This window comes from Urocitellus parryii, chromosome 9 (genome assembly GCF_045843805.1).
Source record: "Urocitellus parryii isolate mUroPar1 chromosome 9, mUroPar1.hap1, whole genome shotgun sequence".
In the NCBI taxonomy this organism is placed as follows: domain Eukaryota; kingdom Metazoa; phylum Chordata; class Mammalia; order Rodentia; family Sciuridae; genus Urocitellus; species Urocitellus parryii.
Genome location: NC_135539.1, coordinates 110679959 through 110707132, shown reverse-complemented (window position 1 = coordinate 110707132; position 27174 = coordinate 110679959). Strand labels below are relative to the sequence as shown.

Below are 27174 nucleotides of genomic sequence, written 5' to 3'. Positions count from 1 at the left end.
TTGGATTAGGGCTCACTCTAAATCTTAACTCAGTTACATCTGCCAAGACCCTATTTCCTAATGAAGTCACATTCCCTGGGACTGAGGTTTCTATATCAGCATGTCATTTTGAGAACACAACCCAATCCATAAGAGCATCCCCTTTGAATACGTTGTCCCTCAGTGGTCACCAAGCATGATCCTGTGGTTGGTCAGCTCGCTCTTAATGTTAGGCAAGTTAAAAATATGAGCTAAACTTGTGCTGCCACATGAGCACCAAAGAAAAAGTAGGTAATTGAGTTTCAAAATCTTTTTAAATGTTTGTTTTTTAAAGGACACTATCAAGAAAGTGAAAATATAACCTACAAATAATGAAAAATATTTGCAAATCGTAGATCTTATAAGATAATGTATCCATAATATATAAAGAGCTCTGACAATTCTACAATAAAAGATAAATACCTCAATTTTTAAAAAAAGCAAAAGATCATGGTGGAATTCTCCAATATATGTAAATAGACTGAAAAACATAAAGAGTAATTAATAAAACTTCTTATGGCCAGGCTTGATGGAGTATGCCTGTAATCCCGCAACACGGAAGGTTGAGGCAGGAGGATTGTAAATTCGAGAAAAGCCTCAGCAACTTAGAGAGACCCTAAAAATTTATTGAGACCCTGTTTCTAAATAAAATATAAAAAGGGCTGTAGATATGACATGGTGGTAAAGCACCTCTGAGTTCAATCCCTGGTACCAAGAAAAGAAGAAGAAGGAGGAGAGAGAGAGAGAGAGAGAGAGAGAGAGAGAGAGAGAGAGAGAGAGAGAGAGAGAGAGAAGAAAGAAAGAAAGAAAGAAAGAAAGAAAGAAAGAAAGAAAGAAAGAAAGAAAGAAAGAAGGAAGGAAGATGGACTTGGGATGTAGCTCACTGGTAGAGCACTTTCTTAGCATACATAAGACCCTAGGTTTGATTGCTGGAACTGAAAGAAAAAAAAATCAACCATCTATATAACCTCAAGAAACTAGAAAAATGAACAAAGTCAGCAGATATAAGGAAGAGCAGAAGAAATGAAACAGGGGCATACAAAACAGAAAAGAACAAAGAAACTAAGAATTGATTTTTAAAAGATAAACCAAAAAAATATTAGTTGGACTAAGAAAAAAAAAATACCCAAATAAAATTATAAATGAAATATAGAACATACTACTAATTTCACAAAACTACAACAGATCATATGAGACTACTCTTAATAAGTACATGCCAACAAATTGGAAAACCCAGAAAAAAAGTGGATAAATCCATTTTCTTATCAAAGCTGAATCATGAAGAAATAGAAAATGTGGACATACCAATAACAAGTATGGTGTTTGAATTAGTAATCAAAATTCCCAACCAATAAAAGCTAAGAATCTGATGGCTTTCTTGGTGAATTCTGCCAAACATTTAAAGAAGGGATTAACAACAGCACTTTTCAAATTTGTCCAAAAAATTGGAGATGACGGAAATTTTCAAACTCATTTTATGAGGCTAACATTACCTTAATACCAAACCCAGACAAGGACACTACTACTTAACAAGAAGAAGAAATTACAGGTCACTTTCCCTGATGAACATCAATGCAAAAATTCTCTACAAAATACTAACAAACACAGTTCAACAGGACATAAAAAGTATCATACTTCATGATCAAGTGGGATTTATCTCTGAAATGCAAGGATGATTTGACATGCATAAATCAACAAATGTGATATACCACATTAGCAGAATTAAGGGTTTGAATAATATGATCATTTCATCAGATGCAGAAAAAGCATCAGACTAAATTTAGTATCTCCTCATAGCAAAAACCCTCAACAAATTAGGTATAGAAAAAGGCTACATATAGCCGAGCCCATAGCTAATATCATACTCTGTAGTGAAAAGCTGAATGTTTTTTTTTTCTAAGATCAGGAACACAAGGTTTGTCCAGTCTCACCACTTTTATTTAATATACTATAGCCAGAGCAATTAAAAGACATCCAAAATTGGAAAGAAAGAAGCAAAATTTTCTTTGTGCAGATTACACTCTTATATAGACAGAATCCTAAAAACTTCACTGAAAAACTATCAGAACTAATAAATTCAGTAAAGTTGCAGGGTACAAAGTCAACATACAAAAAAAAAGTAGCATTTCTGTTCACTAACAATGAAATATCAAAAAAATGAAACCAAGGAAATCATGCCATTTACAAGAGCACCAAAAATACAATGAAATACTTACAAATAAATTTAATCAAGAGAGTGAAGGATCTGTACACTGAAAACTATAAACACTGATGAAAAATTTGAAGAAGACAAAAATGTATGGAAAGGTATATTGTATTCATGGATGAGAGTAATTAATTTTGTTAAAATTTCCATACAAATTCAACACAATGCCTCTCAAAATTCCAATGACATTTTCCCAATAGAAAAACAATCCTAATATTCATATGGAAATACAATGACAAACAAACAGAAAAACACAAATAGACAAACCAGTCTTACACACAAAAAAATCAAAGCTGGGACTCCATAGCTGATTTCAAAATATACTACAAAGCCATAACCATCAAAATAGCATGAAAAGAGCCAATACCACGTGATCTTACGTGTAAAACGTAAAGGCATTGAACTTGTAATAGCAGAGCAGAGCAGGTTGCCAGGGCCTTGGAAGGAAAGAGGACAGGGAGAGGCTGATCGAAGGGTACATAGTTTCAGTTTGGTTGAATAAATTATGGCAATCTGTCATACAGCATGGTGATTACAGTCAATAACAAGGTATACTGGAAAACTCGAAAGAGAAAAGGTCTTAAATGTTCTCATAAAAAAACATGGTAGATATATGAGATGACAGAAATATTAACCAGCTTGATTTAATCACTTCTCAACGTAGAAATATATCAAAATGTGTTATTTATAAAAAAACGTACTATTTTTATTTGTAGAATAAAACAAAAATGTTGATGTTATGGTATTTAAAAAGAAAGGAAGGAAGAAATACAGTTATAGCATTAAAACTTTCAAGTTAAATAAATTTCTCTATTTCCTGAAAATGTCCTGAAGTTTCAAGATTGTAACCTCTGGGAAGGAGCAATTGAAGCAGATAGATTTCCTCTGTTTTTAATAAGTAACATTCCTTATTCTCTGCTTCTAGGTACCGACTCATTGGCGCCTCCAGCGCTCAATGCGTGATCTCAGACACTACTGTTGTTTGGGATGAAGAAGCACCTATTTGTGAAAGTGAGTTGAGATATTCCTTTCTATCACTTTTACAATTAGATTCCTCTGGAATTGTCATTTTTATTTACTGTGGTGCAGAATGGAGCCCAGGTCCCCCCACATGCTAGGTAAGTGCTTTTCTGCTGGACTACATTTGAGTCCTGCAAGGAATTATAAAAGTCTTCAACAACTGCCCTTTGTTCATTCTGTCCTAGAGAGGACTGAAGACACTGTAATGCTGTCAGATTCTCCTACGGGATTCTTGGCAACTTCTTCCTTAAATGATCCCTTAACCTGAGAAGTGCCTTTTCTAAATTGGGGTCTTCAAGGCATTAAAAAAAAAAACAAAAAACTTCTAATCATATTTTTTATGCAATTAATTTGTAATTATACTGGTTCACAGTCTCCAATATAGTAATCATTCTGCTTGGAAAATTAGTAGAGACCTTAAAATATTTGTTCTTCAAGGTTAGTGAAGCTACAGTGGACCCACATTCTCATGGACTGAGGATTCAACAAAACTTCTTGAAATGCATGATGCCCTATACACCTCTAAGTGGGAATTTATTTTAACCCACATTTTAGGAGTTATACTTATGATATAATAGATTTTTCTCAAGGAGTTCACTATAGACTTTTGATTACAGCATTCTTTATAATAAATGTTAAATTTAGTAAAAATGTTATAGTAACCCAAATGCATGGCATGTTTCAAATCATGGTTTATAAATAATGTACTGCAAGGAAATGATATGTTAAAAATGACTATAAAGAATTTCCTGAGAAACATAAAATAGCCATGCAGATACAGAATGAATATCCATACACTGGAGTGTTATACAACCATAAAAAATATACCTCTCACAGAGAAGCCCTTGATGTACAAAGATGTATATTTCATATGAAGAAGAATCAGAAGACAGACCACATGTATGGTAAGATCTCATTAAAAGATAAAAATATATACTTATATCTATATTTTTTTATTTATTTTCTAATAACTGAACTCCAAAAAAACAGCTTCAAGTCCCCCTAGAGAAAGATAGAAAGAGACTTAATATTGAAGTTTTGGTTATGCATGTAGTAATGTGCGTCTTGGAGCAGATCCAGTCTCCCATTCATTAGAACTGCTCTAGACTGTGAACTAGCTCAAGTCTGGGGTTTGCTTAATGAACCATGACTCTCTCTTTTGTGCGGGGGTGGGTACTGGGACTGAACTCGGAGCGCTCGACCAATGAGCCACATCCCCAGCCCATTTTGTGTTTTAATTACAGACAGAGTCTCCCTGAGCTGCTTAGCATCTCGCTTTTACTGAGGCTGGCTTTGAATTCACGATCCTCCTGCCTTAGCCTCCCCAGCCACTGGAATTGCTGGCGTGCATGCACTGCCACACCCAGCTACAACTCTCATTTGCAACTATTGAAGCCACACTTCTATTCACTAGACCCAGCTCTCTGTTTACACAGACCAAAAACATGCTGTGGTCAATTGGCCAGTGTTGGAGAACTCTGTAGTCCAATCAATTTGATTATTATTTCAGTGGAGAATATGATACATCTATTCAAATGGCTCAAAATAATCTGCATTTTCCTAATGACTTACAATGCTGAATATCTTTTCATATGCTAATGAAGTGCTTATTCAAACCTTGTGCCTACTATTGATTAGTTCATCTTTTTTTTTAATTTTGTAGAAGCTCTTTGTGTATTCTCATATCTCCCAATAAATGTAACCGAAATTTTCTTTTAGATTATGGCTTTTCTTTTTACTTTCTTATTGATTTTTAATGATGGAAGTTCTACATTTCAATAGTGTTCAGTTTATGAATTTTTCTTTTCTAGTGACTGCCTTTTTCTGCTGTCCTCTAAAAACCTTTACCTGTTATAAAGATATTTTCCCTTGTTATACTCTAGAAACTTGGGTTTTTCATGTTTAAGTCTGGGATTCAGCTCAATTTTATTTTATTTTTTTATATATGGATAATGTGTAGCATGGCCAAGATTTGGGGTTTTGTTTGTTTTTCCAAGTGGATCAGCCATTGACCTAATACCATTTATTTTTTTTCTTGTTATTGCTTTTTTTTTTAATTAGTTGCTCAAAACAATACAATGATCCTGACCTATCATACATTTGATTCATATAGGGTATTCCTTGAATACTACAGTGTCACATTATCATGATCATGAAGGTTCACTCTTAGCATGACCTCCTAGAATTTGGGCCTGCTAATTAAGCCCACTAATTAAGAACCCTTCATGAGAAACTTGCTTGGGTCACACCCTGGATCTCGGTAGATTTTGATCCACAGGTCTCCCCCTCTCATCATAAAAACTTATCTCTGTGTAACCTTGGGCTATACCATGTGTCCCAAGGGCCTATAAGTAATAAAATCTTTATTTACAACTTGTGTCAATCTTAATCATTGAAAGGGTGCTCTACTTCTGTAAGATCCTAAATTAAAACTCTAAATACCCACATATGAGCTCTTTCTTGTGTGTTCCCTCATTATTGCACCCGAAGTCTGGCTGGGCACAATTCAGAAGCCACTTGTCAAAAGAAATGAACTTTATTTTTAGAACACACACACCAAACCACACAGCTCCTCAGGAAAAACCTTCAGAGCCCAACTGCCACCACCGGCTTCCCACAAGCCTCTCAGCCTCCCCCACTCCTCCTGCTCTTGAGGCTGATTGGCAGGGTCACATGGGCAGAGCCCAAAAAAGTCCCCCAATGAGCAGCTCCGTGGTCTGAAAGGGTGGAGAAACAGCCCAATGAGCATCACCGCAGAGGAGCCAATCAGTTGGCAGCTAGAAGTTTGCTGGGGCCTCTGTGAGCCAATCATCAGCTGGCAGCTGGAAGTTTGCTGGCAGCTAGAAGTTTGCTGGGGCCCCTTTGGCTGTGGCTCTCAACACTATGTTAATTTTCCTTCAGTATGAAGAAATCCTTTTGGCATTTTTGTATTGTGAGTCTTCTAGTAATCGTTCTTTAAACGTTTTCCTAATTTTGTTTCCTTTGAAGATTATCATCTCTGTTTCCTTATGGTTGATTGTATTTGATATTTTTTAAATTTCTACCATAATGTTATTGTATCTGCATTTTTTCCCATAGCTTTATTGAGGTAAAATTGAAGTACAATAAAATGCACATATTTGAAGTATGCAATTTAATCAGTTTTGACATGCATGTCACTAATACAATCAATATAAAAAGCATTTCCATTTGTACTTGATTTTATAATATTCCTATGATGTGTCTAAGTAGGGATTGCTTTGAATTTGTATTTCTTGGGCTTGTGTGGCTTTTTGAATCTATTTTGATGATATCATTCATCAGTTTTGGAAAATTCTTACTCATTACTTCTTTAAATGTTGTGTGTGCTATTAGCTATCCCCTCTGGCTGTAAGACACCACGTACATGATGTTAGGCTGTATCCCTACTGGTCTCCTACTATTTTTTCTCTATTTTTCTATCTTTTCATCTCTTTGTGTTTTGTTCTGAGTATTTTTTTTTCTGGCTTAGTTTCCAGTTCACTGTTTTTTCTTAAACTATGTCTAATGTGCTATCAATATTTCAGAAATTGTATTTTGCAATTTTTAAATTTTTATTTGGTTCTTTTTAAATTTTTCTTGTTCTTTTTAACAGTTTTTAGCGCCTATCAAAAGTTTATTTTGTATGTTATATCCTTGAATAGGTAAACACAGTTATTTTAAATCTGTAAATGAAAACTCCAATGTCTATAGCCCTTTTGGATTAATTTCTAGCAACATTGATTTTGTTGGTTCTTATTCAGGTTATTTTATCTCTGCAAGTACCTGATTATATATTACTTCGTATCAGGAATTATACTTGGAAACTTGTCTGCAGAAGTATTTTCAAAGTCTTCAATAATTTCAAGGTCTTAGATAATGTTATTTGTCAGCTTTCCATAACTATAATGAAATACCTGAGGTTTCTACTTATAAGTCAACAGATTTATTTTGATTCAGTTTTGAAGGTTCTAGTCCATGATGAGTAGAGCCATTGCTTTGGGCCTTTTAAGATGCAGCATATCAAGGCAGAGCTCGTAACACAACAAAACCGCATACATCATGAGCCAGTGAACTAAAAAGAGAGAGGATGATATTGAGGTGCCATAATCCCCTTCAAAGGCACACCCCCCCAATGACCTAAGGACCCCACACTACACCCTGCCTCCCTGAGGTTCCACTGCAACGGACCCGCCCAGTATACCAAGCCGTTGACACTTGTTCCTTTAGGAGATATTAACCATATCCAAGACATAGTAATCACACTTTTTTAAAAAATTATTATTTTTTTTTATTTTTTTCCTCTGCCAGGCACCAGGGAACACTAGCAACCTGGGGCCGCTTTTATTCAGTCTCAGGAACTATGATTTTTCTAGGCCACCTACAGTACTGGAAGAATAGTTTCAGTTTTTGAGAGCACAAGTTTACTTTCAATTAACTTCAATTCCCAAATGCTTAGTTCTTTGTCATCCCAGAACTGTAATGTTTGTCCCTTGATTTTGCAAGACTATCAAAAGTCTACATGGCCTCTCAGTTGCCTCCTCCTGATTCACCTGCCTCTTCCCAAGGGAAAAGCAACCCAAATGCTCAGCTCATACCTAGATATTCAGCTCTGGGCCATCAATGCTTTGCCATTTTGTTTGCCTCTGTTGCTTCACAGATACATATTTTTAATTTCCAGCATTTCTAACCTTTCTTCGGGGGGAGAGAAGAAGCATTGTTTGATTCAAATTATTGACATGACCACTACAGAAGCAGAAACCTTCTTGAGAATTTCAATTTTTCATTTCAAGTGTTTTAGGGTATTGGTTGAAGTTATTTAGTCCTAGTTTATAGCAATACAATAGACTCTGCATAAATTCTATATTTTATATGTACCTAGGGGCTTTAGTGAACAAATATATGATCACGTTTACATAGATATGTTCTCAAACTTAGGCTTGATAAAGAGAATTGATAAGGTTTCTATCTTTTAGGTAGTGTGAAATGTTTGGAGTTACATTTAGAAGTATGTGTTTCTTGAAAGTTTGGTAGAACTTATCTGTCATTTTTTTTCTTTTATTCTTACAAGTTTCTTGGCCAATTGTAGCTTACTATATCTTTTTGAATGGATTTTGATAATTTATATCATTTAGATTTTCAAAATGTTTAACATACAGTAGTCTACAGCTTCATAAATACTCACATATGTTATAAATATATTCATATTCTATTTCCTACTCTCATATATGTGTGTTTTCTCTCTTCTTTTATGCTTCTTCTTTTAGCACACGTTTTTATATTTTAAAAAAGCCATACCCAATTAACAACAAAAATAGAAATTAATGAAGCAAGTTGGAAACAGGAAAACTATGTAAACTCTAATATGATAAATAACTATTTAAAATGAAAAGAGGGTGGATTGTATTAATAAAAAATGTGCATTTTACAGGACATACACAGAAAAGGTAGCACAGATGCTATTTTGCCCACCTAAAGTTAAACTGTGTAAGAACTCATTTACACATTAGCAAAGATAAAAAGCAGATAATGAATGTAAAAATAGTTAAGTTAGTGAGTCATTACATTTTTTCTCACTCATTATTTAAATTCATTCTCATTTAGCTTGTTCTCCTTTTGCCCAGGAATTCCTTGTGAGCCACCTCCAGCCATTGCCAATGGAGATTTTGTTAGCTCTAACAGAGAATATTTCCTGTACGGAATGGTGGTGACCTATCACTGCAATAATGCAGACAGAGGGAGAAAGCTCTTTCACCTCGTGGGAGAGCCCTCCATATACTGCACCAGCCATGACAATCAAGTTGGCGTCTGGAGCGGCCCTCCCCCACAGTGCATCGTACCTAATAAATGCACCCCTCCACACGTTGAAAATGCAATAATGCTAACTGAAAACAGAAGCTTATTTGCCTTAAATGAAATGGTGGAGTTTGGATGTCAGCCTGGCTTTGTCATGAAAGGACCCAACCGTGTGCGGTGCCAGAATCTAAACAAATGGGAGCCAGAGTTACCAAGCTGCTCCAGGGGTGAGTCTGGCTGAGCTTGGGAGGGACCTCAAGGGCATGAGTTGTTGGTGGACTGGGAGATTAATGTGTGCTCTGGAGGAGGGATGTGTGGTGCATTTTCTTGGATAAGTAAATTTTCTTGGGAGGGAACATGAAATAAAAGTGTGTATGTGTGTGTGTGTGTGTGTGTGTGTGTGTGTGTGTGTATGAGAGAGAGAGAGAGAGAGAGACAGAGAGAGAGAGAGACAGAGAGAGAGAGAGAGAAAACATGCGCATATGTTCATATTGGGAAGCAAAGCTCAGTCTGAGCAAGGAATATGATATTTCTTTGAGATTCTCCAACCACCACTCCCCCTTGGGATTCTTACAAACAGAAGTTCTCTACAGATATCACTACCCCACCTGCAGCCTCTAACCTCCAGCCTCTAATGATTTCACTTGAGTTTAATAATTGCTAAAATGTACCGAGTGATTCATCTGGCCAGGTGCCATATTACAGGCTATGTGTATATTTAGTACTTAAAGCCATGAGATAATTACTATTCTTTCCGTGTTTTACAGAGAAAACAGGTCTTAGAGAGGTTAGATAACTTTTCAAAGTGAAACAAAATATGAGCTTGCAAACTGAAGACTTGAACCCAAGTCTGTCTGTCTGTATCCAGAGCTTTGGCTCTGCCTTCATCATCCATTAAGGAAATCAAAAACCACTTTGGATTCTTCAAAGGATGAGGGTTTTCATGGAGGAATTGAATTCTAAAGATGTTGGAAATTCAGGAAGAGCAAAGGAAAAAGAAAGCAGTGTTCCCAGAGATTGGGAAGCTGCTGTCACTCCAGGACTGGAGCACACATGCCCACACTCACTGTTGAATTGGGCAGCCCCTGCTGCTGCTGCAGGTGCCACCACTGCTTCCAGGATGCAGCTGATCTTACTGAAGCCAAGGTCATTGGCATTGCTGATACTAAGAGCTGTCAAAGCCGCCACTACTGGAGCCACCCCTAGAAGTAGAATGGCTTGTCATCCTCCTGACTTTTAATTTGGTGCAAATGCTTCCAATTGGCAGAACAAACCACAGCCTAGCTAGCGTAGGATTGTGACTTTCAGGCAACAAAAAGACAGTATAGAAATGTGAAGCCAGGTATGGTGTCGCGTGCCTAAAATCCCAGCAGGAGGGTGAAGCAGAAGATCTCAAGTTCAAGGTCAAACTCAATGACTTAGTGAGGCCTTGGCAACTTAGTGAGACCCTGTCTCAAAATAAAAATTAAAAAGGGCTGGGGATGTGGCTCAGTGGTTAAGTGACCCTGGGTTCACTCCCCAGTACCAAAACAAACAACAAACAAACAAAAAAAGTGTAAAGTTTGGGGTCAAGCACAGTTTAACCAGCCCATCTCCTCAACATCACATCACAGTACATCTACTAGTCAAGGAAAACTAGGGTGATGAGCCTTGAAAATGGACATTACAACATCAGAATATTTGTAAAGTCCTTAAGGAAGTCATGTTTTCTAGGGCAATCCCCCCACTGGAGAAAATTGAAGTTCACAGAGTGGAACCAACCCACTCAAAGCCAAATTGAAATAAGGTGGGGTTTTTTTTCTTTTTTACATTTTATAGCAGTGTTATCTAACTTCATTAAGACCCACATGCATCTGGATTCCCTGAGTTCAAATCAATTGTATGAAGAGACAGCCAGAGGCTTAGTTACATTATCCTGGGGTGCAATATGCACTCTAGTTATGATGACTGTGGGTTCTTTAGAAGATTTTATTCAGTGCTCGTCCATCTTCTCACCAGAATGAAATGAGTGGCTAAGCAGCACCAGCTATGTAGTGTAGAGAGGAGATGCTCAGTCACGTCAGGTGACCACTGAGAGAAGACTTGACATAAGAACAGAGGTGTGCAACCTGTTGCTGATGGGGAAATTTGTTAGATGGGACTTGGGCACAGGCACTTTTATCACTAAAATGTGAAACTGCAAGGGGGGTGCCTTTCTAGAAAGGAAGTATGAAGATATAAGAACCCGTCAATCCTAATAATGTTGTTCTGGATGAACAGAGATTGGAAGCACTCTAGAAGGAACTGTGTGCTGTGCATGTAGCCTTAGGTGTATACTTCAAAGGTAGAACGGTGATCTGAGTATCAGTTCTAGCTACAGTTCTGCAGTGTGTAAGTTTTTTGACTTTTGGTAAAACACCTACCTACCATGTTGTGTGTGTGTGCGTGTGTGTGTGTGTGTGTGTGTGTGTGTGTTTTGCCATCAATAAATAAGGGTGTCAGTCCACCTTAGTTATGATTCTTTTAGCCAGTACACCATTGAGAAAAAATTCTTTCATACAATTAACAGCACTTTGGTTTTCTTTCCCCAGTGTGTCAGCCACCTCCAAAAATCCTGCACGGTGTACATACTCTAAGCAATAAGGATCAGTTTTCCCCTGGGCAGGAAGTGTTGTACAGCTGTGAGCCTGGGTATGACCTCCTAGGAGCTGCTCTTCTGCGCTGCACACCTCAGGGAGACTGGAGTCCGGCTGCCCCCATGTGTGCAGGTACCTAGATGGTTGTCTGGCTTGACATTTTTAGCTTGTGTCTTCAATCTCCACACACTACAATTATTTCTCTTTGGCTTTCTTTTTCCCTAGTGAAATCCTGTGATGACTTCCTGGACCAACTCCCCAATGGCCAGGTGCTAATTCCACTGAATCTCCAGCTTGGAGCAAAAGTGACCTTTGTTTGTGATGAAGGGTAAGAGTGAGCTTGCCTGACCTGATGGCCTTCAAAGCTGAGATTAAGAGTTTGTCTATACATTAAGATGTAGGAGGGCACCCACCTCCTCCGGCCATACCTTATCACTTCAGTTAATCCCTATCAGGGGATTAATTCACTAATTGGGTTAAGGCTCTCACAACCTAATCATTTCTCCTTTGAACCTTCTTGCATTGTCACATTTAGATGTGAGGTGGGGGACACCTCACATCTACACCATGATATTAGCACACATGTAGGACAGCACCAGGGCTCAAAATGCATTGAGAAATCTGGATTATTTCATACAAAAGTTGACTTCTCTTTTCTTTTTTCCCTTCGAATAGTCAGACTTACTCATCAATAGCCCGACCTTCTCTTGTGAGCTTCTTTACAGCCGTCACAAGTGTAGAGACACCAGAACAATTTCCATTCTCTGCTTTTGGATTCCAAACTGGGAGCTGATTTGCTTGGGTTCCAGGGTCAGAGTGGAGAAGAGGTTGCATTAAAAGTCTAGTTTGTTTGGGGCTGGGGATGTGGCTCAAGCGGTGAGCGCGCTCGCCTGGCATGTGTGCGGCCCGGGTTCGATCCTCAACAAAGATGTTGTGTCCGCCAAAAACTAAAAAAAAAAAATCTCTCTCTCTCTCTCTCTCTCACACACACACTCTCTCTCTCTCTCTCTCTCTCTCTCTCTCTCTCTCTCTCTCTTTTAAAAAAAGAAAAAAAGGCTGGTTTGGGTGGGGCATGGTGGCATAGGCATGTAATCCCAGTGGCTTGAGAGGCTGAGGCAGGAGGATCTTGAATTCAAAGTCGGTCTCAGCAAAGGTGAGGTGCAAAGCAACTCAGTGAGACCCTGTCTCTAAAGAAAATACAAAATAGGGCTGGGGATGTGGCTCAGTGGTCGAGTGCCCCTGAGTTCAATCCCTGTATCAAAAAAAATTTTTTTTTAAAAAAGGGATGGGTGGGGATTGGTTTGCAGCAGTGTGAGGGGTTCTGCTAGGTTCATCATGGGATGATCAGCGAGGCTCTGAGTTTGGGTCCAGGGATCAGGAGATAGCAGCTGCATCATGACTGCCTCCTTCACTCCAAGCCAGGACTATTATGTGACCAAGTTGCTGGACTTCACCATTCTATGTTGCTCCCTGCAAGAAACTGGTTTTTTCCAGAATGACTTAACCTCTCACCTCTACCACCTATTGGTTTTAGATTCTCAAAATTCTGATTTTTTTTTTTTTTTTTTTTTGGTGGGGGGGTGGGCGGGGACGGGAGCCTGGGCCTCAGATTAAGAACTGAATGGCAGTTGTCAGAAACATCCACTATTCACTCCCATTTTCTCCTTTAGGTTTCAATTAAAGGGCAGTTCTGCTAGTCATTGTGTTTTGGTTGGAATGAAAAGCCTTTGGAATAGCAGTACCCCTGTATGTGAACGTGAGTATGAGGAGTGACACTTTGAGCCAATCTCTCTCCTTGATTTGTGTTGTAGTTCGACCCAAGGACTCCCATGATATGGCTCGTCTGCTTTCTGGTCTGAAATTGATACAAGATACTTATTTTAATAGCATCTTCTTCTGAATCATTATGTGTATCTCTTGGTTTTGGAGCCACTAAATTAGTCTGTTATTTTGAATTCTAAGTTCTGTGTGATATTTTGTGTGTAGTTTGCCATTAGACCAGAAAAGATTAGATGATGTGAACTTTTGACAAGACTTTTTCTTTTTCTTTCCTACTTCATTCCTTCCTTATCTGCCCCCTCCCATCGTTTTTTTTTTTCTTGTTTTGTTCTGCCATCAAGATAAAGTCACTTTATAGTTTTCCTATTCATTTTCTGATACACAAATACAGGCATTCATTTGAGCAATTACTTATTGAGCACATACTATGTGCCTGATGACCTTATAGGTGGTGGAATTGTAGCAGGGATCAAGATGAGCTAATTCCCTGTCCCTGTGTTACTTACGCTCAAATGAGGAGGCGGCCAACAAAAAATAAATTAAATGCTATGGAGATAATAGATCACAGTAATGTGGGAGAGAGGGGGAACACATTAGACAAGGTAGGCAATTTGATACTCCTTGAACTCTCATAATCTGTATCTGGGGGCTGGGTATATAGCTTAGTTAGTAGAGTGCTTGTTTCACATGTACAAGGCCCTGGGTTCAATTGTCAGTACTACCAAAAAAAAAAAAAATTCTGTATCCACACAGAACATGCTGAGATTCAGAAATAACAAGCCGATTAAAAACTGAGTCTTATGTGTGCAGAGATACTACTGAATTCTCCTAGTTTCTCCATTTATATTTTGCTTCATTTCTTGATTCTAAAGATTGCCAGTACCATTTTCTTTTTAACAATAATATTTTACTGAAATTTGGTGTTCTAAGAATCTACTTGTATGTCTTATGGTGTTTTGATAGTAAAACTTGATAAGAACTTATATAAATATAAATCTCTGCTGTCCAAGAAATCCAGTGTTTCTTGAAACCAGTGACAAATGGCTGACCTACTGTCATGCATGAGCACACTGTTCTTGATGGTACCACAGACTTTCTTTTTATGTAACACTATTACTGTTTGAAATAGCTTCATTCAAATTCCAAGACTAGTTAGAAATGCCAATTAGAAGTGAGGCAGAGACTGTTCTGAACTGAAAAGCAGACACCAGAAAGAAGCAACAATTTGAAACCTGACAGAAAATAAAGAGGAAAAAAAAACATATATCACAAACACATCAAGAGATTTTTTTAAAAACTCTGAGTGCATTCAGAGTTTTTTTTACAGTGACTTGTGTATGTTTCAATGCATGGTGACAGCACTACTCTCGTAATTGAGATGGATGATCAATATCAGTAAGTTGTCCAGGAAGGTTTCAGGTATTTAAGGTGAGCAGTACACATGGAATACATGTTAGAAGAATTTCCTAGCAATGTAAGCTCCGTGGAGGACAAATACCTGCTCTGTGCTTTTTACCACTGGATCTCCAGGGCATCGATGACTGGTTGACACAGAATTAGTGCTCAATTAACATTTGTTGAGTAAATGAATGAGTTACCCTTCAAATTGGTTATATTTTTTCTTTAAAACTCTGAGTACTTAATTAAAGACACAAAGTAGTTTCTGTTATCCAGAAAACTCAACTATCTGGAAAATATAGGATAGCAAATGTCTCTTATATTTTTTCAGTAAAATTTGAGATCTCATTTTGTACAGTCTGTCCTATCAAGGGCCTGATAGACACTGTCATCTTAGCTTTCTTTCTTTCTTTCTTTCTTTCTTTCTTTCTTTCTTTCTTTTTTTTTTTTTTTCTTGTACTGGGGATTGGAACTCAGGTGCATTCAACCACTGAGCCACATCTCCAGCCCTATTTTGTATTTTACTTAGAGACTGGGCCTCATTGTATTGCTAAGTGCCTCACCATTGCTGAGACTGGGCTTTGAACTCACAATCCTCCTGTCTCAGCCTCCTGAGCTATTTGGGATTACAGGCATATACCACCGCACCCAGCTTCATCTTAGCATTTTTAAAAGTGGCACCAATCATAGCACCTTACGATGGTAGAATATCTCTGACGAAATCCCTGAAAGAAACTGAAGTTCTTGCCTTCTTTCCAGAAATCTTTTGTCCAAGTCCTCCAACTATCCTTAATGGGAGACACTCAGGTGCTTCTCTGGAAGTCTTTCCTTTTGGAACATCAGTGATTTACACATGTGATCCCCAACCAGACAGAGGGATCACCTTCAGCCTCTTTGGGGAGAGCACCATCCTCTGCAAGAGCGACCACCAAGGGCATGGTGTTTGGAGTGGCCCTGCTCCTCGCTGTGTACTTCTGGGTAAGTGTATGTTTCTCCATATCCCAAATGGGTTCTGAATCTCTAAACCAGATCCTCCAAATTTCTGCCATTACAGTGTGATATTTATTTGTGCACTTGACACAATTAAATGCCAACCCAGTAATGAATGTTCTAAGATATGTCAAGATTTTCGTGGCCTTTGCTACCAGAGGGAAATTGGTAGTGGGTAGAAAGGTCCTTGATTAGAATTACAAGGAGCATAAGTTCGAATCATAAAAATTGAAAGCAAATTTCTATGACTCTTAAGTAGTGTAAGTCATACCATCTTCACAGGCTTTGGACAAAAGGATAGGCCAGCAGAGAATAAAGCCAGGCAAAAATCTATTTTAATGACCTAGTTGGCCTGAGACCCTTGTATATTCTCCTTGAAAAGTGGGCTGCATTGTAGACACACTGCAAAGATTCCTTTAGCCTCCTTGAGCTAAGTTCTTTTTTTGTTTTGTGAGTTTTGTTTTTGGTACTAGAGATTTAACCCAGAGGTGCTTTAGCACTGAACCACATCCCCAGCCTTTTTTTTTTTTTTTTTTTTTTGAAACAGTGTCTTGCTCAGTTGCTGAGGCTAGTCTTAAACTCAAGATCCTCCTGCCTCAGCCTTCCAAGCCTCTGGGATTACAGACGTGCACCACCATGTCCAGCTCCTTGAGTAAATTCTAATTAAAATAAGACTTATTTTCTTCTTAGATCCAAGCTTCTCAGTTTGGTGGAAAGAAAAAGAAAGGGGAAAATGCAGAATAAAGAGATTATTCATTTCTAAGTTCTGGAGAAGGTTGATGAAGACAAACAGCCCCCCAAGATATTCACCTTTGAGAGGGTGAGGATAGAAAGGAGGAAGCAAATTGAAAAAGGGACCCTAACCTTGGTATAATACACACTGATACCTGGGGAATTGTGTGAGAGAGGAATAACTCTAAAAGGAAAGGAACCAAGCACTAGTCACTCTGAAGCATTTCCCCCCTCCCTCCCTGCCTCCAACAATATGCTTTTCACTTGGAGTGCACCCTTGAGGCTGTGTATGAATGGGGATTCCTAATGCAGACTTACCCAGTCAACTGCGGACAGAGGCAGTCTTCTAAGCATTATGACATTTTCACCCCTCAGAACCCTATTCTGGTTATCCTAGTTCTACCAGTTAGAATTGAGCCTGGAGACGCCTGCCTGACCAACGTCATGTGTGAATTAGCCTGAGATGACGGGTTTTGGGTCATGACGGGTCTAGTTCATGGTCTTCATGAACTAGAAGCCAGGAGATTGAACATGCACCCTCTCAGATGGAAAGGAAACAGATAAAACAGGTTGATACATTTCTCATGAAAATGTATCTGGAAATATATTGACTGTGTCTTGAAGTTAAGACACATTTTTTTTGTATTGAGAAAAATTAATTATGATCAAGAAATGAGAAATCAGGGCTGGGGTTGTGGCTCAGAGGAAGAGCGCTTGCCTGGCATGCATGAGGCACTGGGTTTGATCCTCAGCACCACATAAAACTAAAATAAAGATGTCATGTCCTCCTACAACTAAAAAAATAAAAATATTTTAAAAAATGAGAAATCAGTTTATAAATCTACTTGCAGAGAATTCCCTGCCTGCAGAATAAGCTCTGGTATGACAATCCTTCTTTGACTAGATCACTGTAAGGGAGATAGAAAGACAGCTGAAATAGAAGCTAAGAGAAAAGGTGTCGCCAAAACCTTCTCTGTTTCCAAGCCTATATACTTTCCTGATTTTGTATAATTTGAATCCAAAGTGAGTTTTTAACTTCTTGAGCCTGGAGCTTAATGGATCATAGGAGTATGGAACTAAAGCTAGAGGTAGATTCAAAATTTCCTTTGAGCAAAGTTCTCTTATATTGAAGAGTATAGGAGGAATGGGAGTTGGAGTTTGTTTTGTTTTAAGGAGAGGCTATTTGCTCCCTCCTTATTGAAATGGCTGGCTCAGAAATCAGACATAGAAAACTGAAGGCTGAGAAGCCCAGGGCCATCAAACTTCCTGAGTTTGGAACCACCCATGCTCATGAACTCTCCATTGGAGTTTTGATGCCTTGAAGTACAGGGAAACCAGACAGGACAGGTGAACCTGACCATAGGCATCTTTCAGGCTCTCAAAAACTATAAAAAAATTAAATTGGAGTGATCTTTGCATTAAGTTATATAAGCAGAAAGATCAAACAGCAGACCAGCCTTTCAGATCTTATGTTTTCTGGTGGCCTTCTGTGAATCAAACATTCCCTCCCGATATCAGAAGGAAATTGTTTTTCTAGAACCAAAGAATTTATTTTCTTCTGGCATCAAAACAAATAAGGGAGAGACACGAAGGAAAAGCATGTTCTGTTACTTCAAATGTTCCTGGTTTCTTGTTCTGTAGGTTACTGTAAAACTCCAGGTCCTTTTCAGTTTGCTAAGTTGAAAACCCAAACCAAAGAATCTGAGTTTCCCACTGGGGCGTCCTTAGAGTTTGAATGTGGCCCTGGGTACTACAGGAGGTCGTTCTCTATCACGTGTCTAGAAAACTTGGTCTGGTCCAGTCCCAAAGATGTCTGCAAACGTGAGTAACTCAGCATTGGAGCTTTTTGGTGTCTGAAAAAGCATCCATAGGATCTGATTTAATGTTTTCAAATTCTGGACATGAGAAAAAACCTTTTTTCAAAAAATGTTTGGGTGGGTGGGAATAAAAGTTGGTCTTGTCCATCATCTGTGATTATTGGTTGAAATGCTCATTTCACAAGAATGTGAAAGGAATGTTTGTGGAGATGTCCATTTCCTATGGGAAAGTAAAAAATGAGTGATTCTAGACCAGGAAAAAAAAATTGTGTAGGGAGATATAAAGTCTCTTTGAATTTCTTGGTGGGAACAAATCCTTTGAGAAATTCAAAATATACTTGTATGAATGACCTTCATATTTGGTGAAGAATACTAGGCAGAGATAAAACGAATCTGGAAGGGGACTTCTATTTGAAAGTGGTACTTAGATGGCTGATGATAAAAGACAGTTTGTGAGTTTCCTTAAAGTAACAAAAGCTGTCCCTCTCAACTGCCTAACTGCAGTCAGGTTGGGACTTTATGGGCTAAGAAAGTTCAGATGATTCTAGCTCCAAAACTGTTTCCTTCCTATAGGAAAATCATGTAAAACTCCCCCAGATCCTACCAACGGCTTGGTGCATGGAGACTCAGACACCCAGATTGGATCCAGAATTAATTATACGTGCAATAAAGGGTGAGTTGGCAGCAATATCTCTTAGCCCAAGAGTTCTGGAACAGCAGTGCTACCTTCATGGCACATCTCAGAAAGGGCAACTAGCCTATCACTGCCTGGTATTAAAAGGTATAAACTCGGATATTTAACTCCCGATTGAAATGAACAACGGTCTGACAAGATTAAGGGGAAATGTGTGTCCTTGCTGAAACCAGGGCAGTGTAGATAAGAAAAGTGAGGCATTCACTGGGAGGGAGCTTGCAGTCAAAGCATAATAAAGCCAGGTGCAGTGATTCATGCCTGCAAATCACAGAGACTTGGGAGGCTGAGGCAGGAGGATCACAAGTTCCAGGTCAACTTGGGCAACGTAGCGAGACCCTGTCTCAAAACATAAAAAGGTCTGGGGATAAGGTCAATGGTAGAGTACCCCTGGGCTCAATCTGCCCTAATAAAATTTTTTTAAAAAATTAAGCATACCAACAACCCTGATCCAGAGAGCACATTCATATACTACAGGGCGAAGGACAAGGCCACGGAGCCGGAATCAGATTTTCATGGTCAGCACTGTGCCTAGTATAATCCACAGTAAGGCCAAGAAATTAAGAAGCAGAGTTGTCCACTAGGAGTTTAAGAAGTATCCATTTTGATGGTGAGAGGATGGGAAAGAGAATTAAGAAATGCTGGATACAATAGCTAGGTAAGGATGGCCTTTAGACTCCCCAAATTGCCACACAGACATGCTGTAAGGGGCCTGATGGGGTGTGCACACTATGATTTTTTTTTCTCTTTTGCCATAAGGTACCGACTCATTGGTCACTCGTCTGCTGAATGTATCATCTCAGGCAATATTGTCAATTGGAACACAGAGCCACCAATTTGTGAACGTGAGTTAAAATCTGCTTGTCCATTTATCCCACCAGTTATTCCTAGAGTTGCCCTCTCCCTCCGAATTACAAAGAATAAATCTCATCCCTCTTGGAAATCATTTCTTTCCAATATTTGAAGAATATAGTTACATCCTTAAAACTGTTCACAGTGTTCCAAACATCTACACCCACCTGAATTTTGTTTATTTTTGTGTATAACTTGTTTTAAACTAAAGTTCTCCCTAAGTATCTGCAGAAGATTGGTTCCAGGACCGTCTGCAGGTAAAAAAAATCCATGGATGCTCAAATCCTCTCTATGAAATGGCACAGTGTTTACATATAACCTGCAGGTATCCTCTCATATACTTTAAATCAGCTCTAGATTACTTATAATATCTAATATAATGTAAATGCTATGTTAATACTTTTTATCTTGTATTGTTTAGGGAATAATGACAAGGGAAGAAATGTCTGTACCTGTTCAGATTTCTCAAATAGTTCAAATATTTTAAATCCCCCATTGGTTCAAACTGTGGATTCAGAACTGGTGGCTATGGAGGGTCCATTGCATAGTCCTCTGCTCATTTTGAACAGCCCAAATTCCTCTTTGGTTGATGAAACACTTCCTACTTTGAAGAGCATTCTCTTTAATGAAGTAAACAAAAACAAAGTTAGTTACTTCCTCTCTGTCAGCTCTTCAGATCACAGCATCTATTGAAGCCGAGCAGCTTAGCTTTCTCCTTATCCCTTGTCTGAAAGGTGATGTGCCATCTTCCCTGTGAGCTGTTTGGAAGATGAGCTTCCCACTTTGAAGAGCATAGAGGAACGAGCAATTGCAATTTAACAAAGAGCATAAAAGAATATAATCTTGGGTTTGGTGATATCGTGGGGGCGTCAGTCCAATTGGTAGGAGAATAAGTGGAACACACTCTGTAGAAGGCCAGTATAGGATGGATATTCATCAAAACTCTTCACTGCATGCATCTTTTTTCCCCAGCGTTTAAAATTTAAGTACTTTTTTTTACATCATAAATAAATGGAGCATAATTTCTCATTCTTCTGGTTGTACATGATGTAGAATCACACTGGTCATGTAGTCATATATGCACAGAAGGTAATAATATCTGATTCATTCTACTATCCTTCATACCCCTATACTCCCTCCTCTCCCTTCACTCCCCTCTACCTAATCTAAAGTACCTCTATTCTTCCCTAGCCAGCCACTCCCCCGTCATATCAGAGAAAACATTCAGCCTTTGGTTTTTTGGGATTGGCTTATTTCACTTACCATGATATTCTCCAGCTCCATCCATTTAACAGCAAATGTCATAATTTCTTCTTTAAGGCTGAGTAATACTTCATTGTGTGTATATATCACAGTTTCTTTATCCACTCATTTGTTGAAGGGTACCTAATATGGTTCCATAATTTAGCTATTGTGAGTTGAACTGCTATAACATTGATGTAGCATGCATCTTTTAATCCAGTATTCTACCGTTTGTGATTAATTCTTTAAAAAAAAAGTGCACAGGGGTTTGCAAGGATATTGCTATGTAAATATTATCAACATTACTCTTTGCGATTAAACAATGGTGGGAAAGTCATCTAAATGTTGAGAATTTTCTGGAATTAGTGTTCACATGTGTTCTACTATAAAAATTTAAAAAATGCTTAAAATACACCATTATGAGTTATGGAGTCAATAGAAACAACTCTTTGAAATGGAATCGTATAACACATCCTTATACTGGCATATTTTTTATCCAGCAAAGATATTTTTTAAAAATATGCTTTGTGAGGGGGGCATCTGTATGGGAGTATACATGAAAGGTTACACATTAGCTAGCTGTATTTTCTAGAAAATGACTTTAAAGATGATTTTAACTATATTTCATATGATTTATCCAATAAATTTCTCCTTCTTGAATATATTCTTAAAGATTTACAGAAATAAGTTCCCAATATGAGGTTTATCTGACAATAAGTAATAAAAATATCTTATGTATTCTAGGATGACTTAAAATGCCTAGGAGTCAGCTATTACTTGAGAATTAAATTTGTCCATAAAATTAGCTGTGCTTCATATTTTTTAAGGAGTAGCATTGTAATACACTTTCCCATTTCTTCTGTATTGAGTCAACATTGGCAAAATATATCTTTATTCCTAATATGTTCATTTACAAATTTACATATAGCAAGACACAGTATTCAGTTCTGATGACATGTGAATCAGCAATTAGAACATTTGATAAAGGTATTTGACGAAATACTTTACATATTAGTAAACAATGCAATCAAACCAAATGCCTTCTACAGAGAAAGAAAGAAATTCACAATGGTGAAAGTTAAATCCTCATTTAAAATGAGAAACAAATATGTGGGATATAATAATATATATGAACACATTTTTTGAAGTAGTGGTAACTAGGAAAAGCACAACCCATAATACTGTGGGTCACCTAATCTGCAACTGTGCAAAAAAATCACGTCCCTATATTAGCAAAGATGTGAGAACAGTATTATAAATGCATACTTTTCAGCAATTTGGAGATGTTTTTAACTGATTGTCAAAATTTATAGTTAAATATAACTTTAAGAAATCAATATTTTGCTGAATTTGTTCTTTTCCCAGGGATTCCTTGTGAGCCACCTCCAGCCATTGCCAATGGAGATTTCATTAACACCAATGGAGAAGATTTCCTCTATGGAATGGTAGTAACCTATCGCTGCAACGGTGCAGACAGAGGGAGAAAACTCTTTCACCTCCTGGGAGAGCCCTCCATATACTGCACCAGCCATGACAATCAAGTTGGCGTCTGGAGCGGCCCTCCCCCACAGTGCATCGTGCCTAATAAATGCACCCCTCCACACGTTGAAAATGCCATAATGCTAACTGAAAACAGAAGCTTATTTTCCTTAAATGAAATGGTGGAGTTTGGATGTCAGCCTGGCTTTGTCATGAAAGGACCCACCCAGGTGCAGTGCCGGCCCCAAAACAAATGGGAGCCAGAGTTACCAAGCTGCTCCAGGGGTGAGTCTGGCTGAGCTTGGGAGGGACCTCAAGGGCATGAGTTGTTGGTGGACTGGGAGATTAATGTGTGCTCTGGAGGAGGGATGTGTGGTAAGCAGGTTGAAGAGTAAATATGGGGGGAAGGAGCATGAAATTAAGGGGTGCATGTCTGTCCATTAGTACATGTGTATGCATGTGTGCTTGTGTATATTCCCCTTCATTTTGAGAAGCAAAAGCTTAATTAGCCAAGAAAGGAGATCTCTGGCACTCCCCTGTTGACAGTTCTTGGGCACAGTCCCAACTGCAATCTCTTTCAATCATATTAACAAATGTTATGGATCTTCTCCATGCAGGCCATGTGACACCTCATAGGCATCCTCTCACTTTGCCTCTTAGAACAACACTTGGAAAGAGTGCTATTCGCATACTCATTCTATAGTGAAGCTAGTTTGGTCTTTTGGAGGCTAAATGAATTGTCCAAATCACATGCCACTAAGTGACACACTCAGAATTTTTAAAAAGCAATTGTGTCAGACACCAGGGTGTGACTGCTCTGGTTCTTGCCCTGCGTCTGTCTTCATCTATCAGTGAGAGAAAGAGACTGGCTTATGAAAACAGATACAGCATCAGAATCATGGCAGACACCTTAGAGTTTGTCTATAATGGTCCACTTCCAACATTTTTCCCTTAGGAATCTGAAGTGAAGAGCAAAATAACTTGCTCAAAGTCCAACAGGTTTTCCACTCATAGACATAGATTAGTTGATGTTAAAATGTTCTGAGGCTGTCAAAGTGTTAAAATGTTAAAGTGTTAAAAATGTTAAAACGTTAGAGTGTTAAAATGTTACAGTGTTCTGAGCTGGGCTTGGTGGCTCATGCTTGTAATCCCAGCAGCTTGGGAAACTGAGACAGGAGGCTTCAAGAGTTCAAAGCCAGCCTCAGCAACTTAGCAAGGCCCTAAGCAACTCAGGGAGATACTGTCAAAAAAAAAAAAAACAAACAAACAACAACAACAACAAAAACATATATTAAAAAGGGCTGGGAATGTGGCTCAGTGGTTAAGCACCTCTGGGTTCAATCCCCAGTACCAAAAAAAAAAAAAAAGAAAGTAAGAAAGATGTGTTCTGAGGCCCTAGGCACCCACAAGGGCCATAAGTCAAGGTACACTCTAAGTCTCTAAATAATATGTCCTCTTATTACAAGGACTGGCTTATTGGGGGATTTCTTTTCTTGATGGGTACCCTTATGTTCTTCGGTCTCAATAGTTGCTTAGCAGTGAACTGGGAGGTGTTATGGCTAATACTTAGGGATAGGGAGGGGTCTGAGAATTCTTCCACCAAACCATGTGTGCAGTCACTAAGAGAGCAGCTTAGAGGACAGAGAAATATAAGCATGCCCAGAGGACTGCACATTAGTCACAGTGTGCTGTAAGGAGGAAGGGAAATCTGTTAAATAGGCTCGGGTCTAGGCGACCTTCTCATAACCTGAGCCATAAGTCTGAAAATCAGGATTGCCTTCCTAGGACATATGCAGGTGGAGAATCCACCAGGACTCATAATTCTGTACTGGATAGTCAGAGCTAGGAGAAGGAACCTCAGACTTAGAGACTTACGAGTGAATTAAGACCTCATTCTGGAAAACTGGGTTTTATTTCTCTACCTCTTACTAGCTATAAGGCCTTGTTACGTCTCTTCGTTAAACTGCTATCTCAGTAAAATGAGGGGGTGGCATATCATTTGACCTTCTCTGTAATACTTGAACCCATCTGTATTAGTCAGCTTTCTGTTACTATAACAAATACTGACATAAGTCAACTTGTAGAGAAAGAAAAATGATTGTTTTGTCTCACACTATAGAAGGTCTCACTCCATGGTTGGTTTTCCCTATTGCTTTGGGGCAGTACATCCTGGTGGAGAGCAGATAGTGAAGCATATTGTTCACTTCACTTCATGTTGGGACATGAAAGAGAAGAAGAGAAAGACCAGGGTCCCACATCCCCTTTGAAGGATGCCCTAAAACTTCCCACCAGGCCTCAGCTCTTTTTTTTTTTTTTTAAACTGATCTGGAACCCCATCCACAAAGACTTCAGATGCTGGACTCAGGTCATGTTATTATTTTTTTAGTTTTTAGATTTTTTTTGTAGTTGTAGATGGACAGAATGCCTTTATTTTATTTGTTTATTTTTATGTGGTGCTAAGGATCCAACCCAGTACCTCACTTGCTTGGCAAGTGCTCTGCCACTGAGCTACAGCCCCAGCCCAGGCCCAAACTCTTAAAGGTTCCTCTACCTCCCAGTCTTACCCCTGGCTGGGGACCAAGCCTTTAACAGATGGCCCTTTGGGAGACATTCCACATCCAAATTATCGAAGCCTTTAAATACTATTTCCTAACTCCTTGAAAGGTTAGGGGTTAGCACAGCATTTCTCCAAAACAAACATGGAATTTGGACTTATTCTTTCCACATAGGGTGTCAGCCACCCCCAGAAATCCTGCATGGTGTGCATACCCCAAGCAACGAGGATAACTTTTCCCCTGGACAGGAAGTGTTCTACAGCTGTGAGGCAGGGTATGACCTCAGAGGGGCTGCTTCTCTGCGCTGCACACCCCAGGGAGTCTGGAGTCCGGCTGCCCCCACGTGTACAGGTGAATAGACTCATTGGGCTTTCAGATCATTCTCTTTGCCCCTCACACACAGTCTTAACTTCTTCTTCTTCTTCTTTTTCTCCTAGTGAAATTATGTGATACATTCCCAGGCCATATCCCTAATGGTCGTGTGCTATTGCCACTTACTTTACAGCCTGGGGCAAAAGTGACCTTCATTTGTGATGAAGGGTGAGTATGACTCATCATAGAAACCAGACAATGAGGGCTAACTTGAATTCCAGGGTTAATACAAGAAAGAGGCGGCTGACCTAGTAGAAAAGAAGTATCCAAGTAGATAACTTCTAGAAGGATAGTTTTGAAATCAGGGCAGAGAGTCGGTGGCATCTCTATAAGGAGACAAGAAAAAAATAACACATGTAATTCAATGTTAAGCACAAACACAGATACAATTGCTGATCTTGAGTACTGGGGTGGAATTTAAAGTGAATGGATAAATAGTTATTTGGAGGCAGAAAAGCAATGTTATGGAGAGTTTGCTAGAAAAAAATGTTTGATGAATAAAACAAAAATTGCCAACTGATAAGTCAGATAAAGTTTAAGACAGTTAAAATCAGTCCATAGTAGAATTCATAATAGTGTATGGATGCGTGTGTTTTCAATCATATGTCTTCATATCAGTGGTGGCTTTGATAGCGGGATCTTAACGGTCAATTTATAAATCATATAAATGTTTATGTGAATCTACTCCTGTTGGTGGTATGCACTGTCAGTCTGTGAGACTCAGATTCGGCAATCAAGAGGTAAATTTTAATAATTTCCAAGAAATCTTTGGCATTTATAAAGACCACCACCCAATAATGATTTCTGATTTCAGAATGATTTTAGATTTCAGCAGATTTCAGAAAAACCACAGGATCCAACAATAACATTTCAGGGTGGCAGAGACTTCTCCTCCTCTCATGCTTCTTTTCCTAGGTCATTTGGTTCCGTGTGTTCCCATGAGCCTCCTTCTGGCCCATTACATTTATAATGCCTAGAAGAACAAAGCCTTACCCTCTTTACACATGTTCTCTGCTTTGCTGTTGTTCCTCCTAACCCTATAATGAAAATTAGCGGGATTCAGCAGGCCATCAGTGAGAGGTAGTCTCTGAATGTTATGAGTCTTGGGCACCTGGGGAAAACCTGGTCCTATGCCCCTAGACGATGGTGGGCCATGGAGACTGTATGACAATTAAGACACCAACTCGGATCACTTTGCCAGTCCCAGAGTACTGAGATTCTTTAGAAATTTTGGCTTCTGAGTGTCTGCCAGCTACTGAATACAGATTCTAAGGAACTGAGAATTTTAGCTGGGCCTGAACCTAAGAACCAAATCCTCTTTAGGCTAAAGTGAGGAAGCCGAGCATCTATTACTGAAAAGATACAGGGTGAGATGAAAATGGCTCACTCGCTTTATTTATTTATTTATTTATTTATTTTCTTAAGGTTTCGATTAAAAGGCAACTCTGCTAGTCATTGTGTCATGGCTGAAATGAAAAGCATTTGGAATAGCAGTGCTCCTGTGTGTGAACGTGAGTAGAAAGAATAACTATGCACCTTGGATAACTCTCCTAATTTTTTTTTCCAGTTTGTTTCACCTCATGAAATCACCTATATTCTGGATCTTTAAACTATT

The 27174-nt window shown here is 38.7% G+C and overlaps 1 protein-coding gene across 1 annotated transcript in view; it reads left to right on the top strand.

Annotated features, from left to right (window-relative positions):
* Positions 1–27174, top strand: part of Cr1 (complement C3b/C4b receptor 1 (Knops blood group)) — a 68090-nt gene that overhangs the window by 12396 nt on the left and 28520 nt on the right. Inside the window, exons 4-16 of the mRNA XM_077802939.1 lie at positions 3150–3235; positions 8866–9264; positions 11608–11784; positions 11878–11980; positions 13323–13408; positions 15589–15807; positions 18193–18372; positions 18942–19041; positions 19819–19904; positions 22519–22917; positions 25362–25538; positions 25625–25727; positions 26985–27070. Coding sequence (XP_077659065.1) covers positions 3150–3235; positions 8866–9264; positions 11608–11784; positions 11878–11980; positions 13323–13408; positions 15589–15807; positions 18193–18372; positions 18942–19041; positions 19819–19904; positions 22519–22917; positions 25362–25538; positions 25625–25727; positions 26985–27070 — 2201 coding nt within the window. The remainder of the gene's footprint in view (positions 1–3149; positions 3236–8865; positions 9265–11607; positions 11785–11877; positions 11981–13322; positions 13409–15588; positions 15808–18192; positions 18373–18941; positions 19042–19818; positions 19905–22518; positions 22918–25361; positions 25539–25624; positions 25728–26984; positions 27071–27174) is intronic.